Source organism: Malurus melanocephalus, unplaced genomic scaffold (genome assembly GCF_030028575.1).
Source record: "Malurus melanocephalus ecotype Western Australia unplaced genomic scaffold, MMel_1.1 scaffold_514, whole genome shotgun sequence".
NCBI classification, from domain to species: Eukaryota; Metazoa; Chordata; class Aves; order Passeriformes; family Maluridae; genus Malurus; species Malurus melanocephalus.
The window spans coordinates 328,589-346,966 of NW_026623746.1; the positions used below are offsets into that span (position 1 = coordinate 328,589).

The following is an 18,378-nucleotide window of genomic DNA, read 5'->3' on the forward strand; positions in this document are numbered from 1 at the left end:
AGCTGCYGGCTCGGCGCTGCCGCATGCGGGGCAGGAGCAGGGGATCCAACTGTCAGCTGAAAGCCCGGGAGGTAAAATATGAACTCATCCATTGCAGCACTGCAGTGAGAAGAGGGAGAGGCTTTAACCACGCCTGGCTTGGTCTTACAGAGYCACCTTGGCTCTGGGAATGCTGTGGCTCCTGTCTGGCTCAGAGGAGCAAGCTCTAAACATCCCAAGAATAATAGAGGGGCTGTGTGCACTGGTGATGTGTGCCAAGAGCARAGTCAGCTCTTTGGGAAAGGCCTTTCAGGACCAATAGTATCAGTCCTGACAGTTCCTTCCCCATCCCAGCTGTTAAATATCATCCTCAGCCTGGGCATGACACAAGACATCAACAGAGGTAACAGCATCAACACACAAAAAGCAGGAYTTTTGCCAGCTTCTGTGGCACTGTCATTTCATCAGTTCAGTTCCCCATTGCCTACTGTAGCTATTCCTCCTTCTAAAAACCAGGAAAACTGAAAATCCACCATTCACTGTGGATAATTATTAAAAAAAAAAACCACCCTGTCCCCCCCAAAAACAAATCCCAAAACACAAACAAACAAAAAACAATGCTAAAGAAAATATCAGATAAGGGGAGTAAACCTCCTTAACAAAAACGAGTTGTCAGAGTTGTGAAGACAATCTCTGCTTTTCCTATACATTCTGCATGTGTCACCAGCAACATGCATCCCAAATTTTATATTAAGAACCAGAACATTTGGCAAGGCTCCTCTGCAAGGAGCTTAGACACTAACAGCCAACRTAAGACGAAAACCTATTCAGAGAGGAACACCCATGTCCTGACATTACAGGGAAATACTGCCCTCATCTGTCTTCCAGTGACAGGTTTTATTTTCCTGCCTACTATGCCTAAGCCATTCATCCTTTCCAGGATGAAAAGGTGACTCTGTTGTTGCAATCAGCTTCCAAGTCTGTGCCTGGACTCGAAACATTAAGCAATGCTGCTGTTGGTAACCAGAGTCAATGTGACCATATTGCTGCAACAGTTTAAATGTAGAAATTTCTCAATTCTCTACACTGAAGACAGTGTCTAGGCCCAAAAGAAGGCAACCGTTTGTATATTCTTTATAAAACTAAAACCAACCAAAAAAAAATTTCCTAATGCTAGGAGGAGTATTGAGAGGCAGCATTGGGATTCAGCAAGAGGAGGGGAAACCCTGCTCCTGCTGCAATTTGCACAATGATGCATCCAGGCAGGGATYTGGGGGTCTCTGCAGTCCAGACTGTTCCAGACAGCACCGAGAACAAGGCTGGTTTGCCTATTTCATCCAAGGTAAAAATCCATTACTCACGCATAGAGAAGGCAGATTTTAAGCATCATCAGTGGCATTCGGGAAGGTGCAATGAAGGAGAAAATGAACAACATTCATRTTTTATAAAAGTATAAGCTTTGAAGTTGGAAAAAAAACATCTAGTGGACAAAGTACAGCACTTGGCAGTTCTGTAAGTGTTTGGGGTGCTGCCTCCCAACTATTTCAGGGCTCTCACTCATTATTACTTGACTAAAACTTCCCTCTCCTTCCCAGTCTGTCCCTGCCCTGGTGTGAACTGCTGGCAGTTGCTGTGGATGGAGCAGCACAGCTCTGCAGTTCAGCTCCCTCCTGCTCCCAGCCTCTCCAGGCTACTGACAGCACTCTTGTCTGGCTAAACCATGATCCTAGAGCACCTGAAGTGTGGGAGAAGGATCCTCTTCACCAGTTTCTGGTACAGGCTCCAATGCCACAGTCTTTTTTATAAATTCCCACATTCTGTACYTTCTGAGCCCACTCCAAAACAGGACTATTGCACTTTATAAGAAAAGATTTCCTGGAGATTGAATCTCTCCAGTTCAAGCTCTCAAAGGCTTAGGATCATAGAACCATTTGTGGTCACCAACTCCACACACAACATGAGAAGTCTCCAAGTCCAAACCCATTAAAAACAGAAAATCACATTTTATTTGCCAGTTCCAAAATCATTAAAAACAGGAAAAAAAAATCACATTTTGTTTGCCATAAAGTGTTGATTTGTCACAAAAAAAGTACCAGTATAAAACGTACACCAAGGTACACAGCTTGGGCAACAAAACCACTGTCCACACTCCTTCATGTCCAGAAAAAGTGACAAAGCCCTGAGAGGAAGTGACAGCTGGATACCCTGCTGCATTGTTCCCAAGGAACCATTATCACAGTGAGAGGGGCGTACCTCAGCATATCAAATGTAGTCATTCCATCCAGAGTCTTTTTTTTTTCTCCTTAATCAGGAATTCATTTGTTTTACAAGTCAGGTTCTCTTCACTCAACCCCCTCCTGCCTATGTAGATGCTCAAGTCTGTGTTCCCAACTGCATTACAAACTTCATAACTTCTCATTAATCTCGTGATTTCACCAAATTTTGCAACACCACTACAAAGTAGTTGTAACCTTCACTTTAAGTAAAGTTCTGCTTCTTTTGGCCCTACCATAACACTGTTTGAATCTTTAGAAAAGCACTTCGGGTCTCCTTTGGAAGGGAAACCCAAGTCTGAGTGAAAGAAGCAGAAAACAACCTGACAGGTAAAGCATTGATGAGGAATAGAAAGCAGCCTGCTTGTCACTATATTTAAGCCTTATTTCCTGTGATGGCAATTTTTTGCCACTCAATATTTACATTTGTTTAGACAATACACACACAAAGACACACACACACAGAGCGTACCCAACATCAAACCCTGAGCAGCCTCACAAGGCTTAGACAGAGAGGAATTACTCCTGTTCCCTGAGCTGCAGTGCCAGGCAGCAGCACACCCCTTGCCCTCTGCTGGCTGCACTCACTGGGGAGGCAGAGCACAGCCCAGGGCAGGAGCTGCACATCAGGGCACACACACACACACAGAGCACCTTTGGGTTCCAGCTGGGGAGCACCAGAACRTGTCCTCACTCTCCTCCACAGCCGTACCTGCAGTCCAGCTGGATACCAGTTGGATGGGGTYCAGCACGCCCAGCCCTGGGGAGCCTGCAATGTATTATCCTGCCCTCTCAACCTGGATAGCTGGTGAGATCTCAGTGCCWAACTGGCATGTTCCTCCCCAAACACTAAAGCACTAAAAATAAATAATATGGCTCGCTTTCATTTTGGGGCTGGATTTTGAAGGGCAGGGAGTGGGGGTTGATTTGCTTTCTTTTTTGTCTTTTTTTTTTCCTTGTCCCTTTCCAATATTAAAAGACAAAACCCGCATATATGCTTAAAAAAAAGTCGTCCAAAGAGCCGTCTCATTGTTGCTTGTACACGATGTAAGACACAGTAGGAATCTCATGCTCCTTTTCCTTCTTGGGATCCACAATGTGGCTGTAGCGCTCTCCCCGGTGGCATGCCAGGTAGGGGCCCCAGTTGGCTGCGGGCCGGCAGCAGCTGACAATGCGCTGCAAAGCAAAACCAACAGGCATTTAATGTCTTGCTTTAGTCCAGGCTGCTCTTAAAATTCAGTAAAACTACAGCTCTAGATATGCACTCCAACTGGACAAATGGCAAATCATCAAAGTTGTTTAAAATAATTTCAAGTATCTTCAGGGTCGGTGGGTTCTGGGACACTGAAGGCAAAGAACAGGGAAAGCTGTGACCAACAGGACTGCTTGGCAAGAGAGGAAGATCTCAGATCTGGCACCTGCTTGTTTCTGTGAGGAATGGGAGGCAAAACTCCAGAAAATTACATGAGAATTGAAAGCAATAGAAATTATTCAGAGAATTTAAAGGAGATGGAATAGCAAAAGAACTGATGAAAAGTCTTGAATGTGTGTGTGCATTCCCACTGAATTAGACTTTATCTTCTTATCACAACACAGTAGGGTAGATGCACCTTTGATGCAATTACCAGAGATATGTTTTGGTCTAAAAATCCAATTGACAAACACACCAAGGTAGCAAATGTGTTGCAGAGGAAAGCACAGGTGGTCCTGAAAATACCAAAGAATTCAAGATTTGAGGGTGTGATAGTGGGTTTTTTGCCCTTACCTGAACAAGGTTCCCTTCAGCTTTAAGTATTTTTACAATGGCAACAATGGGAATCCAGATGACRCAGAAGATGATCATGCACCAGCCAACAGCTGTTCCCCAGGTTGGGTATAACACTGAACCATAAGTGGGGCGTGAAAAYGTGACCAAAGACCAGACCAAAATAGCCTAGAAAAACAGCAAAATGAATGAGGAAGAAAAGCAGGTTTCCAGCAACATTGAATTGGCACGGCTTCCAAGTTAGTTTAATAAAAAGAAGGGCTGTCTACAAGTTCTGCACAGTTCCACCTTGCTTTCTGAGTGTGACAATGGTTGTGCAGGATTTGGTGTTCAGTCACCACGATTGAAGGGCAGGACTGAAAGGTGACACTGAGTTCACCCTCACACTGAGTGTATCTGTGTTTAAACATAACTTGATCTCTGGGTTCTCTTGAAATCTTCTGTTGGATAATATATGTGCTGTTGGCTGAGCACAGTACCTTTCTCTAGATGTTCTGTGTGTTCCTGTGTTCCATTATTTAGATGAATACAGGAAAGAATCTAAGATTAAAAACTGGCAAAAGTTGCTGCAGAAATTGGATAATTTTGAGCAGCATTTTCTAAACTATGGTCTGGACAGATTACAGGTAATGTGCTGGCCAGAGTAACTTTGCCACTGTCCCTGGATTGGAAATGTTAATAAATTCTGTCATAGTAACATAATCCAACCATCTACACTCACAATTAGAAGTACAGGAGTAACAAAAACCAGACATGCAGCAGGACATTAAAAGGTCTCAGTTAGACAYGAGAACAGCAGAACATCTGACCCCAAAATGGGATTTCCCTCAAAAGGTTTTCAAACTGTTCTCTGTCTAAAATTAGGATAATCGAAGCTGCTAAGGCAGAGGATCTCATTGCTCTGTATCAGTCTTCAGAAGCCCAGAATCTTCACATGGAAACCTCTCCAACATTAAATTATTAAATTCTGTCACACTAACACAATCCAGTCACATGCACTCACCATTAACAAAACAGGAGTGAGGAAAAACCAACACACTCTCCACCACAGCCAGAACAAACGGCTCTTCTTTCCAATCATCATTTCAATGTCTTCAATGAACCTGTTTCCTCCTGTTGGAAGACAAACATAGRGCTCATTGCAAAGCAGGTGCCTCCCTTGCAGGTGAGGTTACTCAAAAATGATCAGAGAAAGACAGCAATCAAGGACAGTTTCTCCAGTTCTGTGCTGTTAAAACTTTTCAGATGGTTAAGTTACAAATTCTTTATTGCAATAATTAGATTTAATAACMCTGGCACTGCTCAAGGCCAAGGCTGGACAGGGCTTGGAACAACCTGGTCTAGTGGAATGTGTCCCTGCCCATGGCAGAGGGTTGGAACAGGATGATCTTTCAAGTCTCTTCCACCTCAAAACATGCTGTGATTCTATAACAGACACTGTGCCTTGGATTGCTTCATTTAATTTGGTATTTTCAATGCAAATGAYTTACCGTAGATGTAGACAATGCCTACTATCTCCAGGACAGCTGCAATAAGGATTCCCCATCCAGCACAGAAGTGATCTATTAGGTTAACCCAGTAAATTCCTGCCTGCAGAACAAATATTAAGGTTAAAATCTGAGTAGTAACATACTTCTGCAAATAAAATAAGATGTGATTGCTCAAGAGAGTTTAACTAATCACCACTCTGAATTTTTTAAGTTCACATTTCTCCAGGTCACATATATATTTGTGAATATTATTTTCTTTAAATCTCTCTATGTAAAGTTGAAAAGCACATCTAACAAAATACTACAGATGCTAAAAACAGGTTCTATGTATATGCAGAGCATATATAAACAGTTGAGAGATGTTTTAAATTTGGAGCTTACAGGAATAAAGCTGGGGCTGAAGCTTTTATACTGAGCTACAGCAATAGCTGCACCAGTTACCAGCTCTGGGATGCTTTTATCCTCCTGCATGTACAACTTCTGCATGGGGTTAAGCACAGCTTTAAACACCAGTGTGCAGTAGCAGGATCACAGAGCAGGGAACAATCTCTGAGCCATTTCACATTCTCGTGTACCGAATCCTTTGCAAGCTGCCCTGCCACCAGCTTTCACTGACATACGTGCTTTGCTTGACCATACAACTGACTGTTCACCACAATTACCTCCTTCACATTCTCAAAGTACACACATAAATCTGCATTTCTGGATGGAGTAATTGCAATGAAACTTTATAGCCTTAAAAGCCATTGCCTCAAGAAATTTTACCCAGTATATTTAAAATTCCTTCTCTGTATTGTCTATTTATATATATACACACACACACAGRAGAAGTAACCATGCAACCTACAGATGCTCATGAGCTAATGGGTTTTTATTACATGAATAGGCCATTTTTCAATTCCTGTCCTGTTTGGCAGTGAGTTCTGAACTAAAAGATCCCATCAGCATTTATTAGCAGTACCCACTGTGCTGCGGACATGCTGTATGCATGTACTTCTGATTACACAAATAAACTCCTGAACTGAGGAACAATAAATCAGGCTGATGGGTCACAGGCTCTGTACAGGCCTTCTATTCAAAAGCATGCCTCAGTTCAATAGTCACAGAAAACCTTGGGTTCTTCAAGCTTCCCTCTGGGAATTTATTATTTGCATGTCCAGGCACACTGTCAAAATTCACGAGTCTCTAAGATTGATCCACACAGACAGGAACAGTTGGAAAGGGTATTCTGATTTGAGTTCATCGCTTGCAGCACAACTGAACTCACTACCAAACAAAATTTAAATTTCTTACCTGAGTTACACAGATAAGCCCAAGAAAAAAGAGCAGCATGCACAGACCCAGGGTTATAGGCGTTCTTAATCTTTTCATCACTTTGGGATAGATATCTTGAATGGTGGTGGTGAGTGTTTCTGCAAAGGAAGAAGTAGGGGGTTTGAGCAGCACAGTTAAGAAGGGCAATGGTCATTTGAAAAGCCATGAGTCACTCAAAACCCCACTCACCTATGGAGGCAAACTGGGAGTCAAGGCCCAAGAGCAGSAGCATGAAGAAAAACAAGAAGGACCACAAAGGAGAAACCGGTAACTTGGAGAGAGCCTCTGGGTAGGCTACAAAGGCCAGATCAAACCCTGGGAAGCAGTGGAAAGAAGGATGTTACTGTCATGCCTCAGGCAATGCRAGTCCCAATGCCAACAGTGTGACCATCAGCCTACCTGAGTCYACCACCTCTGAGACCGGCCTGTCGGACACAAAGGCCATGTGTCCCAGGATGGAGAATATGGCAAACCCGGCAAATATGCTGGTGACGCAGTTGGTCACACAAACCATAATGGCATCTGAGTAGCAGTTGTTGTGGAACTTGTTGTACGAAGACAGAGCGACAAGCCCGCCCCATGCCACAGACAGGGAGTAAAATATCTGGGTGGCTGCATCTTTCCATACCTACCAAAAATAAGAACATGAGAATTACTGTACTAATWATAGTACTTATCATAAACTTCTAAGACTGCCCTCTGTTGAAGCTGAAGGGTATTTCTTTTTTCATTTAACCTGAATATCTCATTTTATTTCACATTAATTTTGTGGGATACAGCACGTTGGTGACCTTGCAGTCTCAAGCACAAGCAGTATCTCTATGATCTCCAAAGGTCACATCCCAAGTATGTTGCTGAATAACTAAATCTTATTGGGCTAACCCTGAAGAAGAGATTCAATTTGTTCACATAGGTGGGTTGTTGAGATATGAATCTTGTCACAGAGCCAAACAAATAAGGAAAACCAGGACTGGCTGCAGGAGTGAGAACTTCCATGTAGTCTCCCACTTGTGTAACCCAGATAAACCACTTCTGCCTCTGCTGCAGCCCCTMACTTAGTGCCAAGCACTCACATAAGTACCGCAATTAAATACCACACTTAACACTTGCTTCTGATAAAACTGAGATAATACTGGCATAAGCCAGAACAAAAAAAGTCCCAACTTTCTTTGTACAAGGTGCCCTTCCTGGTCCACCTAATTACCCAAGCTAGTTTCCTGGAAAAGGCACAGACTGAATTTCAAACTTAGGGATCCCTTTAGCCTTCTGATAAAGCCCCTTTAAATAATCAGCAAGAACTTTCTCAGCAGATCTTGCCAATATGGAACTCCAGCATGACCCCCAAGAACTCTTTCGAGGCAATAGAACTGTTGTCATCAGTGGTGTGGCAGGGAGCRGGGAGAAGGTGACTCTCTTTCAGTTTGAGGGTAGTTGGAATAGGGGCTTGGACTTCTTGCACAACCAGCTGCTGATACAACGCACAGGGCAGGACATGAAGCACCTGACAAGATACAAAAGCAGCAGCCCCACAGAACCATGGACGTGTGTCACACTACKGGGGCTGAGGCTCTGCCTCTCACCTCTGCCTCCATCAGCTTGGTGATGTTGGACTGCCTCCCAATGTAGTACTCAATGCCATCCAGGGCACCTTCCAGGGTGGCACCTCGCACCAGCAAGATGAGCAGGATGACATAGGGGAAGAGCGCCGTGAAGTAGACAACCTGCAGAAAGAGGGGCAGGGACACACATCAGGGCTGAGGGGATCCACAGATCTCCATGCAGGGAGGCTGGACAGGCTTTGGGCCAAGGTCTGGGGGTACAATCAAAAAACAGCCAGGGAAGTGAGCACATGCCAAGCACCAAACCACCCAGCTCAGCCGGTTCTGCTGCTGCATTCCAACAGAAATTGAAGGCCCAAGCCACACATCCACATTTCAGATAGCACCTGACCAGTTTCTGAAATGCCTGTTTCTGATGTGATTTACTGCTGTAGCAAGGACTGAACTCAACTCCCTACATGTCTCTCGCTAGGTAGTGCTTCTAGCAAGTGCAAACTGAAAGCCAGTAAAAATTAGGTGACTAGGGTGGAATTATCTCCTGATGAGACTGTGAGCTCCCTGCTACTCCCCCTACAAAAAAAAAGCCAAAACAAAACCAAAACCAAACAAACAAAAAGTCACTGTTCCAGAAGCTTTTTTTACCAGGAACAAGGACTTTTAGGTATCTCAGACACAGAACTATTCTGTTGTTTTTTGATCTAACACGATGGGACCAAGGCCAGCAGTGTCACACAGGCTACAATCAACAATACTCTGATTTCTTGAGTCTTAGTTTCAGTGTTATGCAGACAGATAATTGACCCTGTACTGCTGGCTCCACCAAGCCAGGACATTGCACCATCATGTGGTGAGTCTGACATTTCTGAAGACCTCCTTCATGCCTGCCTAGAAAAGACAATTCTCTTTGCTTTTCATGCTTGCCTTGTTCCTGCCCWGCTAGATTCTTCCAAGACACCTTACTCTCCAAAGAGGATTGCCTGTGTACCAAAGGTGACAACAGGAAAAGCCAACTGCCAGGAGCCCAAAGAATGTGAGATTAAGAGGAGCCATGCAGCCAAACAACTGAGGCTGGGAAAGCAGAGATACTCCCCCCAAAGCACTGAGACAGAGGGCAGAAAGCTCCAGGTAGAAAGCAAAACAGGAGGAGACATCAGACTAAGCAAAGGAAGACAGGTAGCAAGGAACCATGGAAAGGCACAATAATAGAAGGAAAGGGGGGGAAATATATCAGTGCAGAAAAGGTGAAAGAATGAAGGCAACTGAGACTGAAGAAGTAAATGAAGTAGATGGAACATGAAGATGAGAAAAGAGTAGGAGGAATAAGGAACTAAACCCAGAAAAGGGTCTCAGGCCAGGAAGGAAGAAATTCRGCCTGCCTGAAGTCAGGCTAGCCCTAGAAAAACTCCAGGCAACCATGCTTCAGCAAGTGGAAATGGGAGCTCAGCAGAGCCAGATTCTTAAAATAAGCATCTAAGTACTGGGTCCCTAAAAATCGCTTCACCTCTTGCGAACAAACAACATTTCACAATCTGGCAGGAACCTGCACACACACATCTGCTCACAGAACCTGACCTGCATTGTCCAAACATCTCAACCAGACTGGAAGTGCAAAATAATCACCGGGTGTTCCCAGGGCGTGTGCCCCTGTGTGCCATCACATGCACGCTGCCATCCCGCAGCCCAGGTGACTGCCAAGACTCAGCTGGAACCACTGGCACGACAGCAACATCCCAAAATACAGGGCAGCCTACTAGAGTCGAGGCCCAGGTGTTTAGWAATGGCTGCATAATCAGCACCTTACTCATATTTTATGTAACAGTTACGAAGCTGAGGAGCAGGAGGGAAGCCAAATGCTAAGCCCAGCAGAGTGGGGTGGTGTTAGGATTGCACCCTGCCTTGTGCCAACCTTCCCTGGATCCAGCCAGCATTGGAAGGGCAGAATCAGCCCAAAAGTCATCTCCTTGCYCTTCCTAACATACCTTTCCAGAAGATTTGATTCCTTTAAACAGGGCAGCTCCAACAATGATCCAGGAGAGGAGGAGGCAGAGAGCCAGGTACCACACRATCCTGCCGGTCTCGTCCAGCCCACTCGAGCGCTGAAGAGCCACTTTGCTGCAAGCACACGATGCTCCCTGAGGACAGCAGCACACACACCCCTCCTCTTCAGCTTCAGGTGTGTGCTGCTGTTACAAGACACTGCAGCCTTCTCCAGGAGTGKGCAGTTAGTATTGCATGATTAGCATTGAAAAACTGTATATTTAAATGCATTTCCCCCCTATTTTTGAAGCCTACCAGCTCTCAGCTAYCCAGACATCTCTCATACAGCCCCACTCAACTCTTCTGTTTTAATCATGAAATTCTTACAGCGAGAGAAGAGCCCATTAGAATCAGTTTCCAGGAACCCAGAGAACATGAGGAAAATTGAGACCATGGAGATGTAAAGAAATGGCAATTTCACAACAGCTCCAGATTCAGAATAAGGTGAATATATTCTACACAGTAACTCCTGAGGGAAAAAAAAGTATATGCTATACTTAAAGATACTAAGTAGTCCCTACCAGGACTCCAGAGAAGAGGATTCCTTTAAATAGGAGTATTTTTCAGTATGTTAAATATTGATTCACTTGCTTCTCTTTCTATACATAATTTCTTTTATAAAGGCCAAATTTATCAATTAAATTTTAAGTGATTTGCATGCCCATGTCCCTTTACTAGGTTTTTCTGGACTGCAAGATAAGACAAAAGGTGCATCCAAAACCACAATACATAGAAAGGTATTTTTAGTAATTTTAAAAAWATATTTACTTACTTCCAGTATTGTTCACTGGGAAATTGCACTGGTTTGTAGTTTATGGTGCCATTTATACACGTGAGATTGTTGCTTGCGATGAACGAGAAGTTTGCATGAATGATTTCCCCATCCATGGTTGCATTGCAGTCATTTACTGAAAGCAAGGAAAAGGAATCATTAACACTGCCATGAGTTATAAAAAAATCAGACTATTACAACAAATATGTTTCCTAAGCAGTTACAGCTTCAGTTTGCCCACTAACAATTTTTAGAAATAAACCTGGAATGTCACTTGCAGCTGTGACTTCACTAYTTGACTGTAAATGAAAACACCAAGAATCTGGTGTGCTCACCACATTTTACTTATCCTCAAGGATATTTACAAGAATCAGAACTGAGCAAATTGTAGCTTTGTTTACTCTACAAAAACCTTTGTCCCAAACCAAGATGACACATAGATCATCTGATGTCAACTTCATCTCATTATGGCAGAGCACTTATTAGAGCACTTTAAATATTTTCCTTGGAACAGGGYTGGAGGAACAGAAACTGGGATTGGGAATTTTTTTTGCCAGCACATACATTTTATCAGCATATACATCAGCATTTACTGGGAAATCTTGCTGAAGCCTATTTCAGGACAGCTTCTTCAAGTTCACTTTTGTATTCTTCCAGCATTTACAAATCATGTACTGAAATAATTTTAGTCTTGCCAATAAGTAATCATCAACTTCTTGTTACACAAGGCATCTAAGAAGAGATTTTTCAGATATATGGTTGAGATACATTTACATTAATACTGTAAACAATGTAATCCATCCTGATCTTGTCCTTGTTATTTTAATAATCAAGGGTTACCAGTCAAGGCAACTTCCAGTTGCTAACTGATAATTACCTCACCAACTTCACCTTTTGCCTTAAACTGGTTTGATACGGAAACTGGTGAGATAACAAGTGTTTGGCCCTACATCTGCTGTCCAACATAACAACAATAGTGTGGAGATATGTTCCAAAGAGTTAATGAAGTGTGAAACCAGTGTCTCAGGATTGCCATAGCCACAGGGCAGRCAAGGGGTAATGAAAAAACCTTGATAAAAACTACTGCAGTAGCTKGTCTCATGGAAGGAAGAGTGGGTTTTTTTCACCATGAAGCGTGATTACATGAGAATGCAGTATTTCCAGAGACTTAACTAGAACTAGAAGAAGCTGAAATTTTAAAGGAGAAGAAATTGATCTAAAAAGGTGSTTTCAGCCCAGCTCTCTGAAGATTTCCCAAGAACCCAGAACTGGTGGCAGGGATAAGTRGATAAGTATCACTCCTGCATGTTCAGAGACAAAATTCCAGGAAGGACCTTTGAAGGCAAGGGTAGCAGTCTTGCTCCTATACTTCTCCCCAGAAAACAGTAAAATCACAAAAAMCAGTAATATTAAACTCTGTGTGGTAAGTGTGGTACCTAATCGTGTCTTGCTGCAGAATTCATCTGCCCAGGAAAAGCATTCTGACCACGGCAGCACTTTTTGAAATGAAGCAAATAAATAGTAGAGTGCATAAGCTATGATAACGTTGTAGTAGATAGTCACAAATGTGGAGATGATGACCATCGTGATGCCCACTCCTAGGAAAGAGAAAGACACAATATCTTAAACACCCCAAATTTGGGTTGGAACAACAACAAAAAAAACCACTCACCAAAATTAAGCCTTGACATTTAAAAAGCTACTTGGGAAGAAGCTGAAGTTGTTTTTTTGTTTGCTTTTAAAATATTTTTAACAGCAAACAAACAGTGAAATCTTAAACCCATGAAATAATGGATATGATCCAAACTGACCCTCTTGAACATGGTTTTGAAACAGTTTGAATCAGGCCCATTGAAAAATTGGACTTTTTGCTAAGTCTAAAGGAGAAATTCTGTATTTTGTTCTCTCCCATTCAGAGGGAATCTAAGTAAAATAAAAGAAACTGTACTAGGACTGCCCAAGCCATTTCAAAGATTCCACTGTAATGAATGCTTTTAACTACAGTAAGTCGGTRCCAATATTACTGTTCTCCCTCTTTGTTAAAATGAGTTTGGGAAAGCCTGACAAACTGTACCAATCATCTTAGAAATGCTATTTAAGTTTCTGTCTTCACAGACACATAAAAGATATGCTGTGTTTAAAAACCTTGCTTTAAAGATAAACACACTTTCGTGAAAGGTTKCTTGTGCTGCAGAACAGAGGCTGGCAAAGACAGTAAATGTTGGGGCAAYCAGTTTCTGCAGGTGACAAGCAAAATTCTTGTTGCATCAGAAACAAACTTCCTTGTTCCTACATTAACTCCTCTGGCACATTAAGAGGACAAACAAAACCATTGCATAGTCCTTTACACCCACAGTACAGGACCGGGATGGATGGGAGTAAGTAAAGCACAAGGTTAAYTGTTTCCAAACAAATCTCCCTGTGAAATGCAAACCCACACAGAGACAAACTAGCACTACAGAGTGCAACCGTTTCTCTTATCTCAAGAGGCACCTCACCTTACAAAGGCAGAGTCTAACTGTTTTATCACACCTGCAGATGACTCCCAAGGCAGCTGCTGGATGATTGTGCACAGCATGGCACAGAGCACCCAGACCCCTGTGCCAGCACTGGCAGCCAAATACAGAATTAGTCCATCCAATACAGAGTACCTTGCAAGCTACACTGGACATGAAGCATGAACAAACAGCGATAAAATCAACTTCTAAAATTTATTTTCAATCTGTAGCACACAGTACACCAGTTGTTTTACTGGGGCTTTTCCTCACACAGGGATGATTTCTTTCTGCCTRGACAACTGCAGTGAGGGTGATGTGCTGCTTAACACCGAAAGAATGATTGATATAACTTCTCATAACCCACAACCTTTTGGGGGAAATCTTTAGTCAACATCTGCTWATTAACTGACTAATGAGGAAGTATGTACGTGAGAATATAACCCTGTCCATGCAACACTGGGAATAGCAGCTACATGAATATTGTTGACTTGGATTTAGTCACCTCATGAAGGAATCATTAATTTACAACAGGCTATCACTACAATAAAAAAGATTTAAGGAAACATAACAGAACCAACCTTGAAACAATGGTAGTATTCTCCAAATGGAAACTGGCCCTTGACTGGCAAACTGCCCAAGGGAACATTCCATGAAAAATAAGGGCAAACCAGCTAATGCCAGCATCAGGGTGTAGGGGATTAGAAAAGCACCTGAGAGAAGGAGATAAAAAAAAAAAGAAACGGGGAAAAAAATCAATCACACACAGAAAAAACAATCTTTCAGCATTCACCACAGTTTTATCGCATTCTATACTCCCCCTTTTCCCCCTACTAAAATATCCCACTGTAGGGACTTTTTTCCAAAATAGATTTGTTTCTAAATCGTGTTTTCTGTAAGGCTAAGTAGTACCTGCAGTGAGGAGGCACAGACRGTCAGGACAACTTCTGGTTTAAAAAGAATCTCTTCTTTTATAGAAGTAAAGTAATTTTACAAAAACTATAGAAGACACTGCTCTTATACAAGCAGGAACACTGCTCAGCTGTAGGCACCACCAGCCTTGTCCACTTTCTATTTAATCTTCCAGCTTTTAATTTAAAGAGGAACAGTTCCATTCCTTTGTGYACTTAGCTGTGTTTTGCAACTGGCATGTTCAGCAGCTACTGGACATCAAAGCATGAAAATTATTTTCTATGGTTGGCCGAGTCCTGTGTCAAGCAACGTCTCAGGGTGGCTCTTGTTCAAATCCATTTTAAAGTGCACGATAACCTGGTATCAATGAGCACCCTGTTCTGTGAAACGGACGGGCACTTCTTTGTGTGTGCACATGAGAGAGGGAAAGCGAGAGCACAAGTTTCATAAACATAACCTGATATCCCTGCAGGAATCTCTCCCCATCACTCTCGGTGAATTTAAAGCAATCAAGATTGTTAGATTGTTTGCATGGAAAAACAAAGGCGCAGAGGAGATTCAACTGCTCCTTATAAACATACCAGGTATGGTATATAATATAAACTTTCCAGGAGGTAAGCACTGGGGAAAGAGAATAGCTATTTAGACRAATAGAGGATCCTGGCACATGGACAAAAAAGGCGTGTGTTGGTTGTGAGTGAATCAGAAGAGTTCTGGAATTCTCAAGTAGAAATTTGCAATTAAATCTAAATACCGTTTCCCTTCTCAGCTGGTACCCAAAAAACACACAGATGCCTCTTACTCCCCTTCCCCATGAGCAGGCTCTATTCCAGCTCATGTCCAGTTTGGACAGAACATGCCCAGCCTCAGGGCTGGCYCTTGGAGCTTGCCCTTCTCTCTTCTGGGGAGAGTGTGCCCACCCRACCCTGCCACTCAGCACAGGTACCTCCTCCATTCTGGTAGGTGAGGTAGGGGAAGCGCCAGACGTTGCCCAGGCCCACAGCATAGCCCACCATGGAGAGCAGGTAATCGCCTTTGCTGGACCAGTTGCCACGCTCCGAGTTCTCATCGCTGTCACTGGCGTGTGCATCTTTTTCATTTGTCAAATTGAAGTCCTTGGAAGAGAAGAGGGAGGGCTCGTGATCACCCCCCAAGCAAGCAGGGCAGTCATATCCTCATTTCTCTGTCCAGAGACGCACCTTGAGACGGCTGAGCAGCCCGACAGGGTGGGCAGAGCCAACTGGGCTGCTAGTCCAGCTGATCCCTGGCAGGACAGCACAGACCTGTGAGAGAGGGTCCCACCAGAGAGCCCRGACACCTTCACGGCCAGTTTGCCCTACTGCCTTAGTCTTTCAAGCCGTCAGCTCCTGGGGACAGCTTCAGGAGTCTCCCCTATTCTGCTCCCACGCATGCCCAGATGTCCCTACACTTGTCCAGATGTTCACATCAGCACACACCTGTATGCCCACTTCAAAAAACACCTGTCCTAGTGCATTTCGCACATGCCCGGGCGCTCATCCTACTCTGCCTACCACTGGATCTCACCTGCCCCAGCAATTTCATACCTGCTCACCGCTCCCACAGCTGCCCACGTACCTGCAGCCTGCTCGCCCGAGGGCCTCTACGCCCACCTGGGCACCTGCTCAGGCGCACCCACAGCTATCTGCGTTCTGGCACACCTGCCCGGGTGCCCCCGGCCAGCCTGCCCGCCGCCTCACCTTCTTCTTCCCGCAGGACAGGAATCCGGGCAGGCTGAGCATCCCCATCTGTGCCGCAGCCGCTGCGCTCTGTCCGCGCCCGCCGCCTCCCGCCCTTTATGGGCCCGGCCCTTTATGGGCCCGGCCGCCGCCCGCCCCTCACCGCCCTGGCGGGAACCGCGGCACCTGAGCCGCCTCCCGCCCCCGGGGCAGCCCCAGGCCCCCCGCCCCACGCCAGCCCACTTCCTCGGGAACACCCACCCACCCACCTGCCGGACCTGCCCGTGCCCATCGTCAACCTGCCCATGCCCACTTCCCCTGCTCAACACCCGCTGCCCTCCGCACGCCCTGCCTGCTCGCCTTACCCCGAGCCACTTCCCCTSACACCAACCCGCGGCTCGCTCCCCCAGTCCGGGCTCTTCAGCCCTACCTTGTCTGTCACCTGCCTTCCCTTCTAGCTGTTCCCCACTCCTTCTCCTGTCCCTTTTCCTGTACCTACCCACACGCTCTCCCCTTTGTGCTGTCCCTCCGGGCTGCCAGCTCCCCATGGAACGCTGTCCCCGCTGTCCCTGTGCCTCCCCACAGAGCCGCTGCTGTGTGCCTCACCTGCGCTCACTGGCACAGAGACCCTGCTCCACCCCTACCTGCTCCACTCTCATTCTTTCTTAACCTGCTCCATGCTGGAGTCCAGCCTCAGGAGAYGGGGCAAAGAAAAGGGCACAAGGGGTTAAACGCCATGGAGATTTTGGCTTCTGAACGCACCTTTCAGGTACATGACAGGCACGGTCATGGCAAAGGGCAGGTCATAAAAGCAATCTCCAGAGGAAGAATTTGAGCAGAAGGATTTAGAGATTTTCCCTAAAACACTCCCCTGTTTCACCCACCAAGGTGGCTGTGACGTGCCACCCTTAAGGGGAAGGGGTGTCACAGTGACCTTCCCCAGGCATTCCATAAGGTCTCACAGAAGGCTGGTCAAAGCACGCTCCATGCGCGAGGAGACAGATTAACTGGTCACTTAATTGCTCTCCCTTTCTCAATTATCTTTTCCATGGCTCTTTCAGATCCACACCGTCACAAATAACCTTTCTGTCCCCAATTAGTGGGACTTTTCCATTGAGCAAAGTGCTACCCAGCGTGTCTCAATCTAGCCACAACAAAAAGGTATACCAGGAGTGAGAAGTGTGTGGGACAGCATCTGGAAGGTGGGAAGGTAAAATCAGATTATGTTTTACCATCCTGTGCAGCAGGTTCTCTAGGAGGCTTCTATTTTAGATACTGGAAAGATGCCAGAATACTCTTATCTTTGGAACAAAAAGCAAGTACAGGTGTAGTGTCCTGACAGGACGCAGGCTTTGGGAGAAAATAATAAGTAAAAATTAAAGAAAACACTCCTTTACAGGCTGTCTGCAAATTTGGAATTCAAGTGTCCAAGTGACCAATCACAGATGTTCAGGTTGGTTCTCTATGGAGCAATAAAAAAATCACCTAGACCAAGGACACCTGAGAAATTAGTCTATATTCTTCCAACTGTCTGAACTGTACATAAACTAAAGGAACCTATATGACAATCCTGATCTGAGTTAAGAATTTAAAATAAAATGGGAGAATGTGATTTTACTTTGGGTTCTGGGCAACTTCAGTATGTGTGGGTCACTATCTCCCCAGGGGGAAACAGCAATTTTCCAATAAACAATTCTGGACCTAACAAAAGCTCTGGGTTCTCTTCCAAAGTCATGATTCAGAACTGATTAGCAGCTTGTTTAGAAATGAAACATTAACAACAACCTGTTAGCCACAGCCTCTCCTTCCATACCGGGATTAAGTGAATGTGGTAATGCTGCAGAGTCACTGGCCAGTGTCATTCTCTCTGTGGAACTGAAGATGACTAAAAGTAAAACTATACTGGAGGTACCACTTCTCAGATGTGTTTTGCTTCTGACCACATGACAGTTTCGTTTGAAATGCATTTTCTCTATCTAAAGGACAGAAGTAACAATCAGGGCAGAGTGATAATTCCAGGGGYGAGCAAGGGAGAGATGAGTATCTCCAGAAAGGATTGTGCCTGAAGCAGGGCTGTATTTGTCC

The 18,378-nt window shown here is 44.6% G+C and overlaps 1 protein-coding gene across 1 annotated transcript; it reads right to left on the reverse strand.

Moving 5' to 3' along the window:
* Positions 1-1,962: 1,962 nt before the first annotated feature.
* On the reverse strand, positions 1,963-16,408 carry SLC6A14 (solute carrier family 6 member 14). Its single transcript, XM_057381538.1, has 14 exons — positions 16,315-16,408; positions 15,543-15,711; positions 14,266-14,397; positions 12,626-12,787; positions 11,190-11,325; positions 10,360-10,492; positions 8,402-8,542; positions 7,221-7,449; positions 7,011-7,136; positions 6,801-6,919; positions 5,508-5,607; positions 5,021-5,130; positions 4,018-4,185; positions 1,963-3,428 (listed from the first exon to the last, which is right to left on the reverse strand). Exons 1-14 carry the CDS (start codon positions 16,360-16,362, stop codon positions 3,279-3,281), a joined length of 1,923 nt encoding a protein of 640 aa, XP_057237521.1. The 5' UTR covers positions 16,363-16,408; the 3' UTR covers positions 1,963-3,278.
* Positions 16,409-18,378: the final 1,970 nt, after the last annotated feature.